We start from the raw sequence: 20,120 nt of genomic DNA on the forward strand, positions 1-20,120 counted from the left end.
GCTCACAGCAAGGCAGAGCAGGGTACCCCTGTGTATTCTTTCCTCATTTTCATACATTCTTGCTCTTCCATTACACTGCTTACTCTGGGCATCACATTGCCAACTCATCTGAAAATCCACAAGGATTACTACGAATGCTTCTGTAAATATGGTTCCTCCATAACATCAAAAACTCAAAGATAGTTGATAGGAACTCAGACTAGGAGACCCACAGCATATGAGAATGAAGGAATGAGGTTAAGATAGGATGCTATGCTCCTCCCTCCAAAAAACCACAGACATCAGAAGCACCAAAGAGCATATTAGAGCATTATCATGAGCTTTCCTTAGAGGTCTCACACCAAGCTGGCCAGAAGCCACTTGCGCTGTAGTATCTCAGCCATAGTTTAGGCGATACAGCTGCAGTATGTTTACGACAAATAGGTTATTACTAACAGACAGAGTAATTATTAAATAGCTAATTCTTCTTGCTACAACACAACATCCATTTCTCTCCCCCCCCAAAACTGAAGAGGAATAATGCAATTGAGTAAGCTTAAAAGATATCCCAACCACAATAACCTAGGACTACGATCATGGCAAGTCTAACAAGGAAAAGAAACAAGATTAATCTGAATGACAGCATTTCAACAAATATTTCACAACTTTAGAAAGAGTAATGTTGATAGCAATGCCAGCTGACTGAGCTAGTTGCTTGAAAAACTATAGATCAAAAGGCAAGCACTATGTCTGCCCTTGACTGCGGGTGGCTGAGTCCTGCTGAAAGGAGCTATCCTTCAACAATGGTTTTATAGCTGACACGAGGTTACTACATGAAACTACAATGTCCCATGTAAGAAACAGTTGCCAACCTAAAAACAATCAGGAAGAACTTTCCCAACAATACTAGTTGGAAGACCAGCAATGGTTGTATGCAATCACCAAAGGGAACAGTGGGTAAAGAACAAAAGCTAGCAAAGCCTTTGAAAAGAAAAGTAGCATACTAAACAGCTGCAACAGCAAAGCAAATGAGACTCAACAATATAAAAACAAGCAAACCGGCAGTGCCCGAGTTGTACAAAGCTGACAGCACTCTTCCTCTCAAAAATGTACTAAATTGCAATCCAATACATGAACAGATCACTTATTGCACTATATTATATGCATACATTCTTATTTTGACATTAAAGGGCAGTACTTGTTAAAAACTGGGACACTAACTGATGGTTTAAAAAATTGCAGTAATTTAAATGTAAACTCGGATAACTTCTAGGTCGTGTTTAACGGACAGATATAAAATACAGACATCTGACATCTACCTTCCATTTTGTAAGGGTAGCAAAGAAAGAAATCTTGTAGGTACACAAACAAATGTATATAAGCAAGATACTGGTGCAAATGGGTAAGCAAGCAAAACGTTTTGCCCATTTAAACCTCTCGTTGTTATTTAGATAGATTATTCTTTACTTCATACTTCATAGCTTTGCCATGTAGAATCCACCTGAAAGCAGTTTCGCATTTCTATATTGAAGAGAGGGATTAAGAAAAGCTACTCTGAATGACACTAAAATCCAAGACAGACACTTACTTAAGGGTGGTTAATTGTTAAACACTGACAAAATGCTAAGTCATGTGATACAAGCAATCCATATTCAAGCCTAGTCTGAATGGCAGGATCTGTAAACCGCAACACTGCATCTTCAGCACACAAGGCGAATGGCTCTGCCAAAACAGATGCTTATTCTCAAGTGGCAGGTTTCCATTTTTAACTAATCTTGTAATTCAATAAAAATTTATTGGAAGAATTACGTTCTCATCAAAATTGTTTTAGACAAATCTGTATTTTTCTTACAAAAAATTGAATAAAAAAAATATCTGCCCTCCTCCTACCCAGAAGTGCTGCCCTACTCAGCCCAGAAGTTGCTCTATTTCAGCAGCACATGATATTTACATGTACAGATATTTAACACACTAATATGAAGTAAAAACATCTGCAATCCTTCAAAATGAGGAGGGGAATATATCTCACCTACTTGAAAAATCTTGGGTTTAATCATACTTGAAATTGGAAAGTATATATCAAATACTGGAAGTTATAGAATAATTTTTTAAACATACTTGTAGCAGCTGTTCAATGTCTTGTTTTTCCAGGTAAGAACGAGTAACAACCCGTCCATCGAAGTCTACTTCTGCCTTGAATCTCACTTTGCTCATTCCCATGTCTGTGGCTTTAACATCATGAATTGCTCTGAAACACATAATTTTTAAAGAAAATGTAGAACAACATAAAACAAACAACTAGCTCGTTTGACTTCTGATGTTAGCAATATCATCACAGTAAAATGATCCTGTAATTTTAAAAGGCTACTGCCTTTGACTAACATATCCTCATTTTGGATTCACACACTTCCATTAAATACTGATTTATATTTAACCGGTTATACCACTTCCACAGGTATCTGCTACACCAATACATTATAAAAGGCTCACTGCAATAAAAGACAGACTACAAGAAGCATCACAGATTTAGAACTAGACTAATAGTGTAAAAAAAACCCACCCCATCCCACAATAGAAAGTGAGAACTTCCCTATTCCGAGTTCAACTTTTAAGTTCAACTTATTTGCTACTGCACAAAAGTTTTTGTGCATATACATGACACTGTTTAATAATCTTTAAGTACCCTCAATTCTGAGGTAAGGAACAATAATCTATTGTCAATTACTGAAAGCACACATTGCAATTACAGACGTGTTCTTTCCTAGATAAATAGAATTTGTAAAGGCATGACCTTTTGGAGAATTTTCTATTCAAAGTTACATCTGATGTAAAAAAAAGTTAAGGATATTGTGTCTGGAACTCATTTTTGATCATACTTAATTATTGATCACAACTAATCACATTACAGCTGTTTGTAAATGGTGAAAATGTATATTTATTTAAAGGTCCCTAATAGATACTAGAACATGAATGTTGCAACAGGCTTATGTTTTGGTCCTTTGAAAACTTCTGTTTTTCTATAGCATAGTTTTGTTCCAGTTTGTTAGATAAACTCCATGATGTGTAAACATAAGTAATAAACAAAAAGCCCTCTATTTTTCAGGGATAATAAAATATGAAGCAAACTCAGGACCCAGACATATTGTGGTGCATTTCAACAGTGGAATAAATATAAAATGAAATCATAAAATAAAATAATCTATGTTTTTTTCCAAGTAGATTAACACAAACTTAGTTTATCTTTAAAGCTAAGTAGATTTTAAAATTGCCACTACAGAGTAAGCTTCCACACCTTTCCATCAAGGCCAGAAAAAAGTGGAGACTAAAATATGGGGCATAAATCACCAAGAAGTTTCAAATTTTTGAAATTCTTTCTTCTGACATTGCCAAAGCAAAACAAGCATCTGAGGTCAACTATAAAATAATCCAAAGACTTTGGCTTTATTAACAGAAAAATGCAATCTTGACAATTTTTAAATTCTAACACAAAATTTAGATTCAGCAATAAAGCTCACTTGATGGAAAGTACTAAACTTTTCTCCCCCATTCATTTTACTAAGTTGTGCAATTTCACAGCATCTTTAAATTTAGCATGCCCTTTGTCTTAAGCAAATTTACTCTTCCCAACTAGAAATGTTTCTTCTCATCTGAATGTTTATAAATCAGAACTAACTTCACAGGCAGTGCAGGAAGAAAGCCGAAGGCATATATTTCTGAAGTAGTCTGCTAGAGCGAACAGTCGACAAAAAACAGGAGGCAGAAATTTAAGATGAACAGTCACAGGAAATGTTTATAGAATATTTCTTGTAATACTCGGGCTGGAGGAGGGGTAAGCACATTAAAAAAGAAATAGAACCTGAACTAAATATAGAGACACTGAAAAATACATCTTAGTAAACATTTAAGCAGATTAAAAGAACTATCAGCTTGCTGGTAGCAATAAAGAATTTCCAGCTCCAATCAAATTTACAAAGCTATTCCGTGGGAAGCTACCAAATCAAAACAGTATTAACTGGAGTAACCCAACCAGCATCAAACTACCTCCTCACACAAGAGGGTATTTGAGATAACGGATGTGGTTCAGTGAGGGTTACTGAAGAGAATTTGCATCCATGTGATTCAAAAATGTTGGAAGATATATCAAGTGCCTATCGGAGCTAAGCAAGAAGATAACAAGAGATATTTGAGATTCTCATTAAGCAGTAACCTGATAAAATTCAGTGGAATGATGCATATTCTGTAAATGTGAAGAAAAAAAGTCTACCTTACTGCATATAATCTGTCCAGGAAAGATAAGACAGTGAGTCAGGAAGAGAAAAATCACTAATAATTCAAAAATACAAATGTGTATGCTAAAACTTAAGCTACAAAGCTTGCTTATGGAAGCTTCTGGATGGCTAGTAGACACCACCAATTCAATCTAAAAAAGAGCAAGTTTCACATTAAAGAAAAATTTGTCAGAGGACATCAAGTTATTGCTTTTGAGCCATCAGTTGTAATCCTTTTTTTTTCCCCCCTCCAAACCGGAATGACAGATTTTCCAGCACAACAGTAGCATAATTACCCAATAGCTGTTACAATGAAGTAAAAATTAAAGATGAAACTGTCACTAAGAATAGTTTATGCCTAGGGATCTGTGATTACATTCCATAAGAACAGAATCAGGACAGTCTGTACCACATCATGTATTTTATTTCACAGTTCTGAAAGCCTAATCTCCTACACTTCAGTTAAGCTGAACACAAGAAAGATTTAGGCACCAAAGGTGTGAATGAGAGTTAAGAATCAAATGTTTGTATAGCAAAAAATAAAATAATTTTCCAGCTGAGAACAACTCTGACTGAAAGCCCATTCTGGATCACAGATGAAATAAAGGCTACAAATAGAAATTACCAAGCAAAATGAAAAGAAAAGGGAAATAAATAGCCATGAGCCTAAAAAAGAAATTAGGAAGTCCAGCAAACTGATAGGAGAAGCATAAAAAAAGGCATTGTGTGTGATACAAACCAACATTTTTTAAGTATAGCAAAACCAAAGGATAACCTGGAAACAAGCCTGCTACTAGATGGAAATGGTAAAATTGTTACTGATGATACGGAATGGGCAGAAACATGCAATAATCATTGTTTTCTTGGTCCAAAAAAGCAAAACAATATATTAGTACAACAAAGCATTTCCCTATTAGTAGCAGAAAAGCATACTGGATATTTAAAATGAAAAAGAATGCTGCTAATTCAGCAGGCTCCATAACTTACATTCAAGAGTAAAAAGAACTAAGAATAACTGTGAAAGCAAATTAATTTTTCATCTTGCAATACTGATGAGAATTAAAAAAAAAAAAGATTAGATTAACAACACTGTGCCAAAATTAAGAGCAGCAAATAAGGCAATCCATTTAACTAAAGACAACTTCACCTGACAACCCAAGGAAAAAATGTGAAAAAGGGGGAAAAAAAATTATATATTAAGAGCATTAACTTCAGTCATTAAGGTTTTAGGGAACATAAGTCTTGTCAAACAACCCTGTTAAAAAAAATCATCAAGATTTAGCTGAAAAAAAGATCAACAACACAAAGATTATTTATTTTAGTAGTACAGCAGTTAGTATTTTCTGATAAATCAAATATTTTATAATTAGCAGCGGAACATGATGTTCAGGCAAGCTACTGCTAGAATAAAAAGTGGTGGTGGTGCTGACAGGGGCAGGGGAGGGAGCAGAAATCAGAGCCTCTGGATCCTTTGGTCAATTTGGATCTAAAATACCTTCTGATGAATACTAAATGATTCCCTAATATATCCCCTTCATATTTGGCAGAACACATCTGAAAATAAAAGATTGCAAACCCTCCCTGAAATAACAAGGGAGGACTGTTCTGGGAAGCAGCAACTGCAAAAAGGATTGTATTGAGAACTCAGATACAGTTTGATAGCTGAAAACCCTGAAAGGCTGCAATAAAAAGAGCAAATATTAGTCACAGCTTTAGAAGCAGACCAGTATTCAGGAGCTTTTACTTTTACATTTGGTGTCAGCAGGAAAAATGTAAGAGCAGGACATACTACTACACAACTCCATTTAAGAAAATGGGAGAGTTTGAATCTTCAAGAAAATGCTGAAACTCTTACAAGCCCAAAGCTACATTGATGAAAATGTGCAAGTAGCCTTTTGAAGAAATACTTGGTGCTAAAAAGACCCTCATTTCACACGAAAAAGTTGAAAACAAACAAACCAAAACACCTAACTAACCAAAGGTTGCAGTAAGAAAAAAAATTAGAGTAGCTTTTTCCCCAAATTATGCCTACTTATAAGCAAAGGTTCATTTACATCTCAAAGAATTCTGAGATCAAGACCGGGTGTCTTATCAGAAGATGTAAGTTAACCAAGCTCAAGATATTAGGCTTGTTACAAAAACAACTTGGTCAAAGACAAAGCGTGTGCTGAAAGAAATCAAAGCAGATAATGTAACGGATCTAAGAGATGAGTCAAGACAAAGTGCACGCAGAAGGTCCTGCAAACAGCATTATGAGAAGTACCTAAATGTGTTTCAGCTCTAACCTTAAGAGAAACATGTAGTTTCTTACCAAGTCTTCACTTCTTTTATTCTTTGTGCTTTTTTAAAGTTAAGCTACTTCTTGTTTTTAAAAAAGTCTACAGCAAGAAGCAGATGAACTAAGTCTGCTCTGTTGAGAAGTTATAGCCATCTACAAAATGCAATATAATATAAAATGGTGCTTGTGATAGGAGAAATTTTATGATTCCAGCCTGAGACAAGCAAAAGCCACTTGTGCACTTTGGAAAAAAGAAAGTCACGTACAAATAACCATGTGAACTCACTTACTCTAACACAGCACTGTTGACACACGCTCCACCATTCAGGGCCACCCAACAGAGTTTAGTTACTGACATGTGTAAATTCTAACACAGTTCTATTCCAAAACAGAAATCTTGTTTAGCTTCTGGAATGAAAGGCATGTTGTTAAGACCTGTTGCTTGCAACTGAAATGATGCAGCACTTAGCTTCTTTCAAATATTCTGGTGTTAACTAATGGGCTTGGTTTTTTTTCCTTCCAGAGCTCAGTAATGACTACGAATAAAAAAAGCACTAAAATATACCAGCTGATTTACACAGAAATGTATTACTGAACAAAGATTAAGAAGAAAACAAAAAGGGTTTTGCTTCTAAATCAAGGTTAATAGGGTTAAAGTAAGCTAAAATAACTCCTTAAAAAGCATTTAAACAAGATTTCAGAATCTATACGTTTATTTCACTACAAATTGCAGATTTCCAAAGAAATAGAAACTAGCATTGAGTTCATTCTGTAAGCATCTAACATGCAGGATCTATTACATCATAATACTACTGCACCACTTCACTGCCAACTGCTACAGAATTCCAGACACTGAATATTAACAGTAACAGAATTTAAATGTTTAAGTGCTAATAAACTATAAAAGCAACATTACAGTATCATTTAAGTGCTTGCATTTCATGCATTTGAGAGTAGTTTTAAGTTTGTGATGGCTTTCTCATTGTCATTGTCAACTTCTGTAATCAATATAACTGTTAGAACATAATTGCAATTTTATTTCAGCTGTGGAACATCTGAGAGGGACGAGTATTCACTTCTTGCAATTTTTAGCACAGAAATAGAAGTTAGTAATAATTAAGATTCTAAAATCTCAATACAGAAAAACTCACCCTAAAAATAATTAATCTCACTAGACTTCTCTCATTTGAAGTGCTTGAACTGTTTTTCCAGATGTTATTTTTCTGCTTTTTGTTGTTCTTAGTATAGATTGAGCTGTAAAGATTCTTACCTTACTACAGGATCACTTTCCAGTAACTCGGTGAGTCGCTGCAGTTGTTCAGGTTGAATGGATCGTCCCAGCAGGGCTTCAGTGTTAGTGTAGATTAGAAATGCTGACACAGTTCCTAACAAAGTTCCAACACCTAGAGACCCCACACTGTCATAATAAGGATTTCCTAAACAAGACACGTCAAATTAGTTTCACTGAGCATTTCTAAAACATAGCAGGTAATTCAGATTTCACACTGAAAAGAGTACATAGTTTTGGAGGTTTTCTGGGGTTTTTTTGGTTTTTGCTTTTCGGTGGGATTTTTTTTGGTTTGGGTTTTGTTTTGGTTTTTTTTTTTAATGCACTGGAAATTCTTTCCTAGGAAGGAACAAGATGAAGCTAGAAGAAAACAAGTTATCTTGAGATAAAGTCTCAAGTCCCTTCTGTCCCTCAGCCACTCTAGTCTCCTGCAGGACTAAATAAATGAGTAAACTCTTGCCAGCTATTTGGGTTTGTGTGTATAGATTTACCTTTATTAATATAAAATTATATACACCTAGACACAGGTAGTAGCACAAACGCCTGTGTTCTTTTACCAGTAACTAAAAAAATTTGCAAGTATTAACCACTTCTGGAATACAGTACTTACTACATAAGTTTTAAACTCATATTCATTCATATTCAGATTTGTAGAAACAGTAATGTATTTTTAAGTTTATGAAGGAAACTACAGATGGAATAAAAAACCTGACTTCTATATAAAAAATGAAACTTGCAATCAACTCATTAGAAGCCACAAAGAAACAAAATTACCATATTTATTTTTTTAAACAACTGAAAAGCCAAAGCCAATACTTCAAAAGGGACAAATAAACAAACTTCCCTCTTTAGAAAACTTAACTGTGCAGCAAAGACAGACTTTGAATCATTTGCCATATACATCATCCTACCTGCATGAGTTAGGTTTGCCACACTGTTCAGGAGCAGCTATTGTAATCTCTGAAGATAACACTAATACCACTACACATCAAAAGGAAGGAAAGAACTGCTTCCTTAAATACTCCCCACATGCACATGGAGCTGCACACCACTGAGTAAGGAAGCTCAAATTATGTAATCCCACCATGGGACAAAGTGATTTACGTAACTGACAACAATAAATATACCTTTAGTAAAAAATACCTTGGTTTGTATGACAAAATAGCTCAAAAGGAAGTTAGACCCATCTGCATGTAGTCTTTCAAGCTTAACCCCACCAATAATAGACATAGGAAAAAAACCACACCTTTTTTTTTTTTTTTTTTTTAATATTTTCAACTCAAATTGCTAGAAATCAGATCAGAGAATGGTATAAACCTCCAGAAGCTGACACAGTACAAGTATCAGAAAAAGAATAGAGATATATTTAAATCAACCAATATAAACTAAATGGTCTGTGTTAGCATCACGCACAGGAGGAAATTCACATCCTGCTTGCCTCATTTTGAGGCAGGATTTTACCTGTTAAAGAAGTCAGACCCATACAGGTAGCAGCTACGGCCACACTCAGAACTGCTGCAGCATCCTCCAGTAACACCACATTCGTACTAGGATCACGACTCTGCACGACTGCGTATACAACAAAAAAATTACATTGCTTCGGAAAGCTTAGCTTTACTACATTATGCGCAGTACCAAACAAACTATACTAACACCAGCAACTTAAGAGAAAAACTTCAGCAAGTATATAGGTGTAAACCGAGTTTTGCATATGCACGCACTTCTGAAAGCATTCATAAATACACAGAACAAGCCCTGTACCAATTATGGAAGCTTCTCCAAAATGTTTGAAAAATTTAAAGGGGCATTTATCCTGAAAAACTGCAAGAAGTTCAGTAAAAGTATCTAAGTAGCATTACTTAAATTAACAAGTTTTCACCTAATTTGTAAAATGTATTTGTTACTAGAACAGAAAACAGATCAATAAATCAAGGGGAAAGGGAAAAGACAAAACAGACAAAATTGTTTCTATCATTATGCAAATACTGGTAAATAGATTCTGTTTTAAATAACCACATACCTTACTGCTATAACGACACATACCATATTGATAAAATGACAGACCCTTGGCTCGAGCACTCCTGCGAATTTCATTTATAGCAACAAGAAGGGTAGCTGAAACAACACCAAAGTAATTGCTGAAAATGGTTAGAGGCAAAAAGACTTGTTTCAATTTTGAAAAGAGGGAACTTTTCTTTATATCATAGCCACAGATTATCAAGAAAGCTCTCATTATTGAATGACAAAGCATAAAGTTACCTTATGCATGTCTCCCATACAAATCAGAACAATTATATTCACTGATAGTTTAATACCAAAAAGGCATTTTACATATACTTTCCAAATTATGTGTTCTTCAACTTCTTGTTATATATGCAGATACGAAAGTTTTCCCATTTTTTTGTTTACCTCGCAAGTATTTGCAACAGAGCTCAAAACTTCACTGTGTAAGCAAGGATCAATTATTACTGTAATTGCTCACATTGTACTCTCAGAGATTACGAATACTTAAATAGAAATATTTCTCGAAACTACATACCTCCTTCAGATACCAATGACCCTGCTAAAATGCAGTATGCCTGTATGGAAAAAAAAGTCTCAATTATTATGTTATATGCATATTTGTACAGATCTCTTCAGCACAGACTATCCAAACACGGCATTCCAGAACCTCGTTACCCACTGTGCCGTGTAGCTGTCCCTAAACAGAAGGCAAGCAACAATATTTGAATTATGCAATATATTGCAAAACAGGATAGGAGGACCTCTTGAGAGGTATGAAGGGAAGATGCAGCATTTAAAGAACAGTTCATTTTGCTGTAAGATCAGCTATAGTTTAACATGATTTTTTTCTTAAAACACATTCTCATTAAGGATGGTTTGAGTTAATTGTGTAGAGATTCAAACCGACTCAGAAAGTGAATTTCAGACTGTGCCACTACTTTCTATTAAGTCACCAGTATTAGATACAATATCAAAAAAGATTAGCTTACCCAGAGAAGAGATTCTATAGGATGAGGGTGGAGTAAGCCTATGATCCCATGATACCAAGAAAGTCCTGCACCCATCATGAAAATGCCCACCCCACTAATCAGGGAGGCAATATAGCGCATATTTGTGAAACCATACCTAGATAAAAACAAAGAAAGTGATTTAGGAAAATAAAATTCTATACCTCTACAAGTTTTTTCCATTAATTTTTACATGTCTTAAATTATCATCATATGACTGGGCACCTATTTAAGCCAAGCTGTTCAACCTAATGCAAGGAAAAAAAAAAAAAGCCACCTGGAAAAGGATATCTAGTACACACAAGAACATCAAGCAAAATTTCTTCACGGAAAGGGTACTCAACATTGGAACAGGCTGCCCAGAGAGGTGGTGGAGTCACCATCCCTGGAAGTGTTCAAAAAACAGGTAAACGTGGCACTTTGGGACATGGTTTACTGGACATGGTGGTGTTGGGTTGATGGTTGGACTGATGATCTTAGAGATCTTTTCCAACCTTAATGATTCCTAGTTTTTACTTTCATTAAAATAATCTGGCCACCAAGCCAGGAAGCACGAGATTGCTACTCGACCCTTAATTGGTTTAGTGGTGGACTTGGTAGTGTTAGGTTAATGGTTGGACTGGATGATCTTAAAGGTCTTTTCCAACCTAAACGATTCTATGATTCTGTGAAGCATATATATTTTCCCAATTCATTTTTAAACAAGCTATTTACACAGCTGTATTAGCTCTTGTGTAGAGACTGAGGATTTTACTACTGTAAAAAAAAAAAAAAAAAAACCACCAAAAAACCATTCATGTCACTTCTACATTTTATTGAAATGCTACTTCTAAATGAAAACTCTAGCCTTATAGGCAACCAGTCTGCATATTCTGTAATGCTAATTTAGAGATGTCACAAATGTTATTCCCCTTAAGCAGTTCAGCTAAATGCAGACATTCAACACTTGCAGGTTTTAAGAGCAGTGGGAAGAGCTAAGCAGTATTAAAAGTGTACCCTTATTCCTTTTTTTTGGTATTAAACCGCTACTACAAACAGTACGTTTCTTTACCAACATTTAAAAAAGAATAGTACAAAATACTATATGGAGGAAGAAGGGGAAAAAAGTGAGAGAGGGGAAGAAGATACAACAAATATTTAGACAAATTTAAGATTAAAATATTTTTCAAATTACCTGATGCTCTTAATGAAGAAAAGCTTAACTAATTCTGTAAATTAGACATATTTTGAACTAGTGCTTACAGTATGAATGACTTGCCCAAACATGTGAAGTGTAAAGCAGGTTAATACCAAGAAAATATCATGGAGAGTATAGCTTCTAACTTTCATGAAATTGTAAGAATTTATCAACAACATCCCTACTACTCAGATAAAAACAAAGAGTAGTTTAGTCAAACACATCTCCTTATAATACAAGTAGCTGCCTTGCAGAAAAGCCCTTTGTTGAAAATAGGAAGGGGACAGCATTTTTTAAAAAATCTTGGCATTCACGTGAACAGTGTTTAAAAACAAAGTAAATCTATCCATTGGAAGAGGCAGAGGAGCCCAAAATAACTTAAAGAAATAATGTCAATTAAAATAATACACATCAAAAAGCATACCACAAAAAAAATCATGAAATATAACATGCATCAAGCCACTGAAGCTACAACTCCTGCAGTTTGTAAGAAAACCCTTTTCTTATTTTATCTATTGTAAAATCAGAAACAATGCATTTCAGAAATGATACGAAACAGCAGATTAAAAAGAACAAGCTAACATACAAACAAGAACTGATCTTACTCCCATACATAATTACTAAAATCATTATTTACTCAAAAAGCTTACGGATGACTAGGGTCAGGTGTCCTTGCAGACTGACTGATGCCCAAAGCTAGCAATGCCTATTTAGGACAAAAGGAAAAAACTTTTGTTAAAAAAAAAAAAAAAATTAGAAACATTCTATATCAACTGAACTTGAAAGATAAAGGCAGATGCAACCTGCACATATGCTTTGTTACTGATATTTTATTAAAACTGGAATATAATCCTCAAAATCTGTCATGTAAATCTACCACCACCCAAAAATTGTTAATTATACCTATATATATAAAATATAGGTAATTATATAGTGTGTATATATATAATTACTGTTAATTATACTTTCAGAATTGCAACCAAAAGTGAGCATTAAATGTAATCACAAGCGTTGTTGCTCTGCTTCAATGTGAAGGAATGAAGTTGTTCAGGGCACAAAGCTATTTTAATCCCTCTTGAAGAGAAATTATACCGAGACTATGGGTGATGGCACACTACATTTAAAGCAATAATTTTACACTGCAGCTTCTTTCAGTAGTGAAGTCCATATTCTCCAAACTAAAGAAAAAAATTATTTTGAAAGAAGAAATAAAAACCTCTTGCTATCTAAATGGCCTATTTGGGATATATTTAATTAGGCACGTATTAAACCATTCATGCAGTAAGTTATAAATCTAGACTTCAATTTTGCAAAGCACATGCTTTGTTTTAGGACTATGAATTATCGAAACTTAATAAAAAGTATTAAAATTTAGACACTTTAGTCTCCACAGCAGCAAGCTGTTTTGAGGCAGCAAGGTTTCTCCACTATTTTTCCCCAAACCACATACTTGAATATTTGAGCAAAACCCCCCATTTCCAGCGGAACATTTAACTTTCACATTTAAAAACCAGAATAGCTGTTCCACACATAAGTGGCAGATAGTACCACTATTAAACTTGGTTCACCTATAAATTGACATACTTGGCCAAATGAAAAATCACACACTTAAACGCTCCCTCCCCATTAATTTCTTTATGTGTTATCAGTTGAGTTAGTAGCACCCCTGTCTTCACTTTACAGCTGGAACAGCTGAAAGGCTGTGTAAAACCATTTATAGAAAAATGGCAAACAAAATGTGAATCCTCAACTCAGTCTTTCTGGACAGAGAAGCATACTAGGTACAACTGAAGCAAAGAGGTAATCAAAATTATGTTAAAATGCTTTTTAAGATATTAAGTCTGCTCTAAGATTCTGTGCATTCCTCAAATTTCGAGGAGCACAAGACTGTTGCATTTTATGTGAGTCACAAGCTAGCCAAAGACTCCTCTTGCTTGAGCTGCAGGAAGATTTCAGCGACTCATCTTTAAGTACTTATTGTTTCCAAAGTCTTGCTATATCAAAAATTGCAACAAGAAAGGTTCTTTCTACACCGGGAGAAGGGGAAATTTCAAGGTTTTGCAACATATGCCTCAAGCATACTAAAGAAAATAGTGGAAAACACAACATTAATTTTGTCCCTGCACACTAATATTACGTGCCCAGCTCTGAGTCTGCCACACCACCTATCAAAGTAAGTGTGCCAGGTACGTGGCTACTTGTGCTGTGAGAGGCTGCTAAGGCAGTCTAGGAATAGAAAAAGAAACCGAGATGCTCAAATTCTCATCATTATTCTACCAAGAGACAACTAAGCAACAAAGTCTGTCATTCTGTTACAACAACTGACAGGAAAAGTATTTCAAGTTAACATTTAACCAAAATAAGAAAGAGGTATACTTTGTACATCATCTTAGTTTCAAGTCCCACTTATGATCCATGAAGTAGATGAGTATAGTTCTGCTTACTACAACTCCTCTCTTTCAACTAATTTCTAAAAAAAACTTAAGAATCTACATTCTGACTTGTCTCATTCTTACATTAACACAAATTAAAAACCATGCAATTTTAATTTTGTAATCATCTTGACAGGCTCTCAATACTTTAAGATGACTGATACATCATTCTTGTCTGGGAGGGGCAGGGAGCGAGGCAGACAAATGAGCATGTAACCCAAATTACTGAGATTTTGTTCTGACACCACTTCGTAAAGATAAGGATGGTCACATTATGCATATGCATTGTGACAAACAAAACTAAGCCTGCCCTGAGACTTATTTCCTAATGTTTCCATATCTGAGTAATATTATAACCCGTTTACCCTTCTTTGGTGCACTTTCATCTTGACAGTTATAGGGAAAATAAATTGCAACCAAAGTATGGAACAATCAACTATACGAAAAACCAATAGTTTAGAAAAGAAGAACAGAAGTAATTGGGGCAGGCAGTTTGAAATAATCTAGATGTCTTACAAATAGTATTATATTAGCAGAAATACTAGTCCAAACACCATTCAAATAGATTTTATTTATAATTACAGGTGACCCTTTCTAGATTCCTTCTGCATTTAAGGCTTCTAGACTAAGGTCAGTTGTTTTACTGTTAGCTTATAAATCCTCCATCAAATAACTGGCATCAATATAAAAAAAAATAAAAGAGCAGCTAGATAAACCTGTAGAAACCGCTAGTTGAAACCACTAGTTTTGACAAGTAAATTTGCAACTGAGTAACAACAGCTTTGCACTCCAATTAGGGAACAGCAGAAAGAGCTCTGGGCTTAACAATATTTCTAGTAATGTGAATTTCTGACAAAATATGCTTTCATCTGCCTACAGTTTGTTAAAACAATAACATTACTTTGTAAGTGAGATTTGCTTTTGTCTCTAAAAAAATACACGCCTACTACACAGGCACAGAAAAGAGTACATCTTCCTCCTGCTGCATGCACAGAGAGCATGTCACACTCTGGGCAGGCTTTGTAATCTGAATGACTGAAACCAGAAATTATTTAATAATTAAGTAAAACACAAAAACACCCTCTCCCAGATTAAACTGTTTATTTAAAAAAAAACCTTTACGACTGTTTTGCCTCAAAATTATTTAAACGGTCATTAGATTAAGTACTAGCTTTTTTCCTCCTAGAATACATTACTATTAATTCTAGGAAGCATGTAAACCACACAAAACAGTACAAAATGATCACAGGTATTGAACAGGAAAAGCACTGTAAATACACACCACAGCAGAATCTGAGTGTCTTTTTTAGTAAGAGTTGTGGCTAATAAACTTGGAGTTTCTAAGCTTCTCTAAAATGCTGATGTTATCTATGAGCAAACTTTGTAAAGAAAAAGTATTTTGCCATTCACTCTAGTCCTCCTAAATAGAACACTGTTTTCATTTCTCTGGTGTTTACTATCTAGACAGTATAGGCAAACTAAGGAACACTAGTAGACTGAATTATTGCTTTCAAGTGTAATACAACTACTATAAGTATCTGCCTTTATTCCTGAAAAAATTATTACAGGTGCTAACTTAAGCAGAATGGAAAAAATACTCACCTGGTTACATGTGTCTGCTAAAGAATGTATGGCTTCTGAGAACATACTTGCAGAACCCGTGTAAACCCAAGCAAGTAGCTTAAAGAAAAAATTCAACCCATTTCTGAAAACAAAAAGAAGAAATAAGCTAAAGAACAACAGAATATTTGGTCTTTCCTATTTTCAGCAAAACCACAAGTGCTGTATAATCATGCATTACCTGCCAGCAAGTGGCGAAACCAAATATCAGTCTAATCATTAGAGACCTGTACAGGCAGATAAGGTATACACATTTTCTGCATGGTTACTATTAAAAAGCCTTTACATACTTGGTATGTAAAGATAGACAATTTATTTTTCAAAAATTGTTAACTTCTAAGCAGTCCTGAGTAAGTTACACATCCTGAAAACTACCATCCCATTCACTACTCAGAACAACTAATTGCCTACTAGCGGGAGAATACAAGTCTTAATGATTTCCTTTTCTCTTTCTTCAATCCTTTGCCTCCTATACATCCCCTCCTAATGCTGGTGTGCAAGGTTCCCCGCCCCAATCTCAGCTGGCACAATTCCCAGTAGGATACAAACATAAGACAACAGACAGGAAGACAAGGCTGTCATTACCTTACGCTGTAAAAATTATCTATGGATATTTTCCATTAAGATGCCCAGTGCGACTTGTCAAGTCTGTTTTAGCTTACGAGCTCACTGGAGTAAGCACTGTGTTATGTTGTACACAGAAAGGTAACTATTAGCACTAAAATCCAAGTCCTCATTCTCACTTCAAACATTCATTATCAGAATCAGTAGGTTAACTGTTACAATCATATGACAAAGAAAATCAGACTAGAGGATTATAACATTCTCCTCTTTTTTAATATATTTGAGTTTAGCTTATTGGCAATTTTTAGAAGTATTCAAATGAAATTAAGTGTTATAAATAAGCATTAACAATATCTTGTAGTTGCATTTTTGAACAAATGCATGTCAAGAAATTATATTTAAGTTAGAGGAAGCACAAGCCCAGTCCCTTGCCATACACCAAATCATACAGTTGATTAAACAACATTCATTTCCAAGGTCATCCTTAAATAATTTGTGAGAGAGTACATCCACTTCTTCAAGCAAGAGGTAGCACTGTTTTCTATACCTCCCTTCCATCCAAGGACCTGAACATGCTTTACGATTTTTAATTTAGTCTCATTACCTCATGAGATGGTGAAGCATCACCATAATTTATACATGGGAAGTAGAAAAAATGCGTAAGTTAGTGGATAACCCAAGAAGAAAGGAAGGCTGTTGTAACAGTAAACCATAATTTAAACTCCCTGTGCTAATTACAAGTTCTTCCAACTCACAGCATAGTGCATCTTTAGCATAGAAAGAAAATGAAATAAATTACAGTGGGATTCATGAGCACAATCTCTTGACTTTTGCATTGTTCTCCTCAATGTTGTATTAATGGAGTTGACAGCCTATCTGAAGGTACAATTCAGTTGTGGGGCCCCGACTTGTTCAGATCACACAACAGGCACTGAACTGTATTTTATTTCACCCCTACAAATTCCAAATTTGTGAGGGGATATGACATCCTAGAAATCTAAAAAGAAACCACACTAAGGTTTTCAAACATCAGGCCCAGCAAAATCAATCTGTTAATAATGTCCAGTAAGTTGGAGACATAGGATAGAAAGATGGAGAGTGCTACATGGGAAATAATTACAAAAAAACCTAGTGAGTCTACAAAGCCATCAAGGCTATTTGGTGTTTCCTGTCTGACTAGATGTTCACGTCAATAGAAGACAATAGATAAAAGACAGTTTGGGGGGTGGGGTGGGGTGGGGCAGGGAAACAGTCAGGTTTTTACTGCAAGTAAAATATGTATGGCTTTAAAAGACAAATTCACCACTGCATTTGAAAATAATAAGCCCTATGAAAGCCTAAATTCTGTTGAAGAAATACTAAAAAGATTTTAAACAGCAAAGGAAAAATAATCCAAACCCAGCAGATTCTGAGAAGGCAGCTAAAATACTCTGAATCAGTTTGAAACAAAGTTATCTTTTACATCAGTGACCACCAATTCAAAAAGTATTTTCTCTATTGTACTGAAATGAACTGAACTGACTGATTTAGCTACCCCATTTCTATCTGCATGGACCTGAAAGAGTAGGAAATCTTAACAGAACTTAAATCAAAGCTAGGTAAAGTCTGAAAAAGACTTACTGTAATGTTTTGGACATCATGCCAAGAAATAACCAAAAAACCCCACCCCATGATTCAATAGGTCCAATTCTCTTGCTTATTAAACCTACTACTATACAGCATTTTCTAATAAGCCTCTTCTGCACCTAGAAAATAAGCAGTTTCATTCAACACAACTGTTTATAACTGTATTCTAAAGTTCACATATGAGGCAGACATTCACCAACAAAATGGGGTGGAAGTGTTGAAACAGATATACATCTTCCTTGCTGTCAGAAGTCTTGTCAATTTTAGTGTAAAGTCTAAATGTAATAGGTAACTTTAAAATGTACTGATATACAAACAGAATCAGCCTTTCTTTGGGGGGGAAAAAAAAAAAAAAAACCCACAAACCCAAAAATACACAAATGCAAAAGTAGATCCAAATCAATGATTCAGATCAAGGTTCCTAACTTAATTGTTTTCCTAACAATTTTAATTGTAATTTAAATTACAATTACAGCAAATTCAAATAACTCTATGCTGACTGAACTGTAAACTTGAAAAAATTAAAAGGACATTAATACTTGCTTTTACATAGTTATCATGCCAAATTTCTTTCAAAGATAACCACCTCAAAAACCCAAGATGTATATGGGGAACAGAAATTATGGGGAATTGAGAAATATATACAGGGAATTGTACCATCAGGCGATTGCCTACTTTTTATACTTTACCTTACAGCATAAGGTAATGGTCTAGAAGGACGTGGTCTGATTTACACAACCATCCCTGTCTACCTACATAAAATATTTAGGCTTTTGAAGAAAGGACAGTAAAAAAATAAATGTCAAAATTAAAAAAAAAAAAAATCAAACTGAAAATATTCAGATCCATTATGAATCTATGGAAAAAAATCTACTTAGGCTCTAGATTTGAGAACTAAACACATTTCATCACATCAATTTCCAAAGAAGCAGTAACATTACTAACATCTTTCACCACTAGTATTTTTTTAAAAATATTACATACTGTGCGTTTAAAAGGTAAAGCGTTAGCGTGACAATGAAATCACTTCAACAATGCCAGACTCTGAAGAATGTTTTGCTAATAATAGATCGTTCCCTTTTTGATAAAACATATTACCTTCCTGTACTTCTCTAACAGAACTTCAAAGTTTTTCCTCACACACAGAATTCTATTAACAACACAGAGTGTGCCAGTGCAGCTGGTCTATACCCTCACACATGGATCCATACAAAAGAACACTGGTTTTGATTGAACCACATTCCATCCTCACTGAGTGTCCTGGTTTCGGCTGGGATAGAGTTAATTTTCTTCTTAATAGCTGGTGTAGTGCTGTGTTTTGGATTTAGTAGGAGAAGAATGTTGATAGCACACTGATGATTCAGTTGTGGCTAAGTACTGCTTATGCTAGTCAAGGACTTTTCAGCTTCCCATGCTCTGCCAGGTGCACAAGAAACTGGGAGGGGGCACAGCCAGGATACTTGATCCAAACTGACCAAAGGGCTATTCCATACCATATGGCGTCATGCTCAGTATAGAAACTGGGGGGTTGGCCGGGGAGCAGCAATCGCTGCTCGGGAACTGTCTGGGCATCGGTCAGCGGGTGGTGAGCAATTGCATTGTGCATCACTTACTTTGTATATTATTATTATATTGCTGTTATTATTATTATTACTATTTTACTTTATTTTATTTCAATTATTGAACTGTTCTTATCTCACCCAGGAGTTTTCTCACTCTTACTCCTCCGATTCTCTCCCCCATCCCACCAGGCCAGGGGGAGTGAGCAAGAGGCTGCGTGGTGCTTAGTTGCTGGCTGGGGTTAAACCACAACACTGAGACACCAAGGAAGCCTGAAGTTTGTGAAAAGCCTACCAAATCATTCCAACTGGAGAAGT

General features: G+C 35.2%; 1 protein-coding gene across 2 annotated transcripts in view; it reads right to left on the bottom strand.

The window, feature by feature from the left end:
- SLC30A9 (solute carrier family 30 member 9) overlaps positions 1-20,120 on the bottom strand; it is a 45,773-nt gene that overhangs the window by 4,984 nt on the left and 20,669 nt on the right. For both annotated transcript variants that reach the window (XM_075709352.1, XM_075709354.1), the window contains exons 9-16: positions 16,036-16,138; positions 12,652-12,707; positions 10,807-10,942; positions 10,353-10,392; positions 9,857-9,928; positions 9,275-9,382; positions 7,796-7,961; positions 2,098-2,227 (exon numbers count right to left, since the gene is read on the bottom strand). In XM_075709352.1, the coding sequence (XP_075565467.1) occupies positions 2,098-2,227; positions 7,796-7,961; positions 9,275-9,382; positions 9,857-9,928; positions 10,353-10,392; positions 10,807-10,942; positions 12,652-12,707; positions 16,036-16,138 (811 nt within the window). The remainder of the gene's footprint in view (positions 1-2,097; positions 2,228-7,795; positions 7,962-9,274; positions 9,383-9,856; positions 9,929-10,352; positions 10,393-10,806; positions 10,943-12,651; positions 12,708-16,035; positions 16,139-20,120) is intronic.

The sequence above is a fragment of the Pelecanus crispus genome, chromosome 4 (genome assembly GCF_030463565.1).
Source record: "Pelecanus crispus isolate bPelCri1 chromosome 4, bPelCri1.pri, whole genome shotgun sequence".
Classification (NCBI taxonomy): Eukaryota; Metazoa; Chordata; class Aves; order Pelecaniformes; family Pelecanidae; genus Pelecanus; species Pelecanus crispus.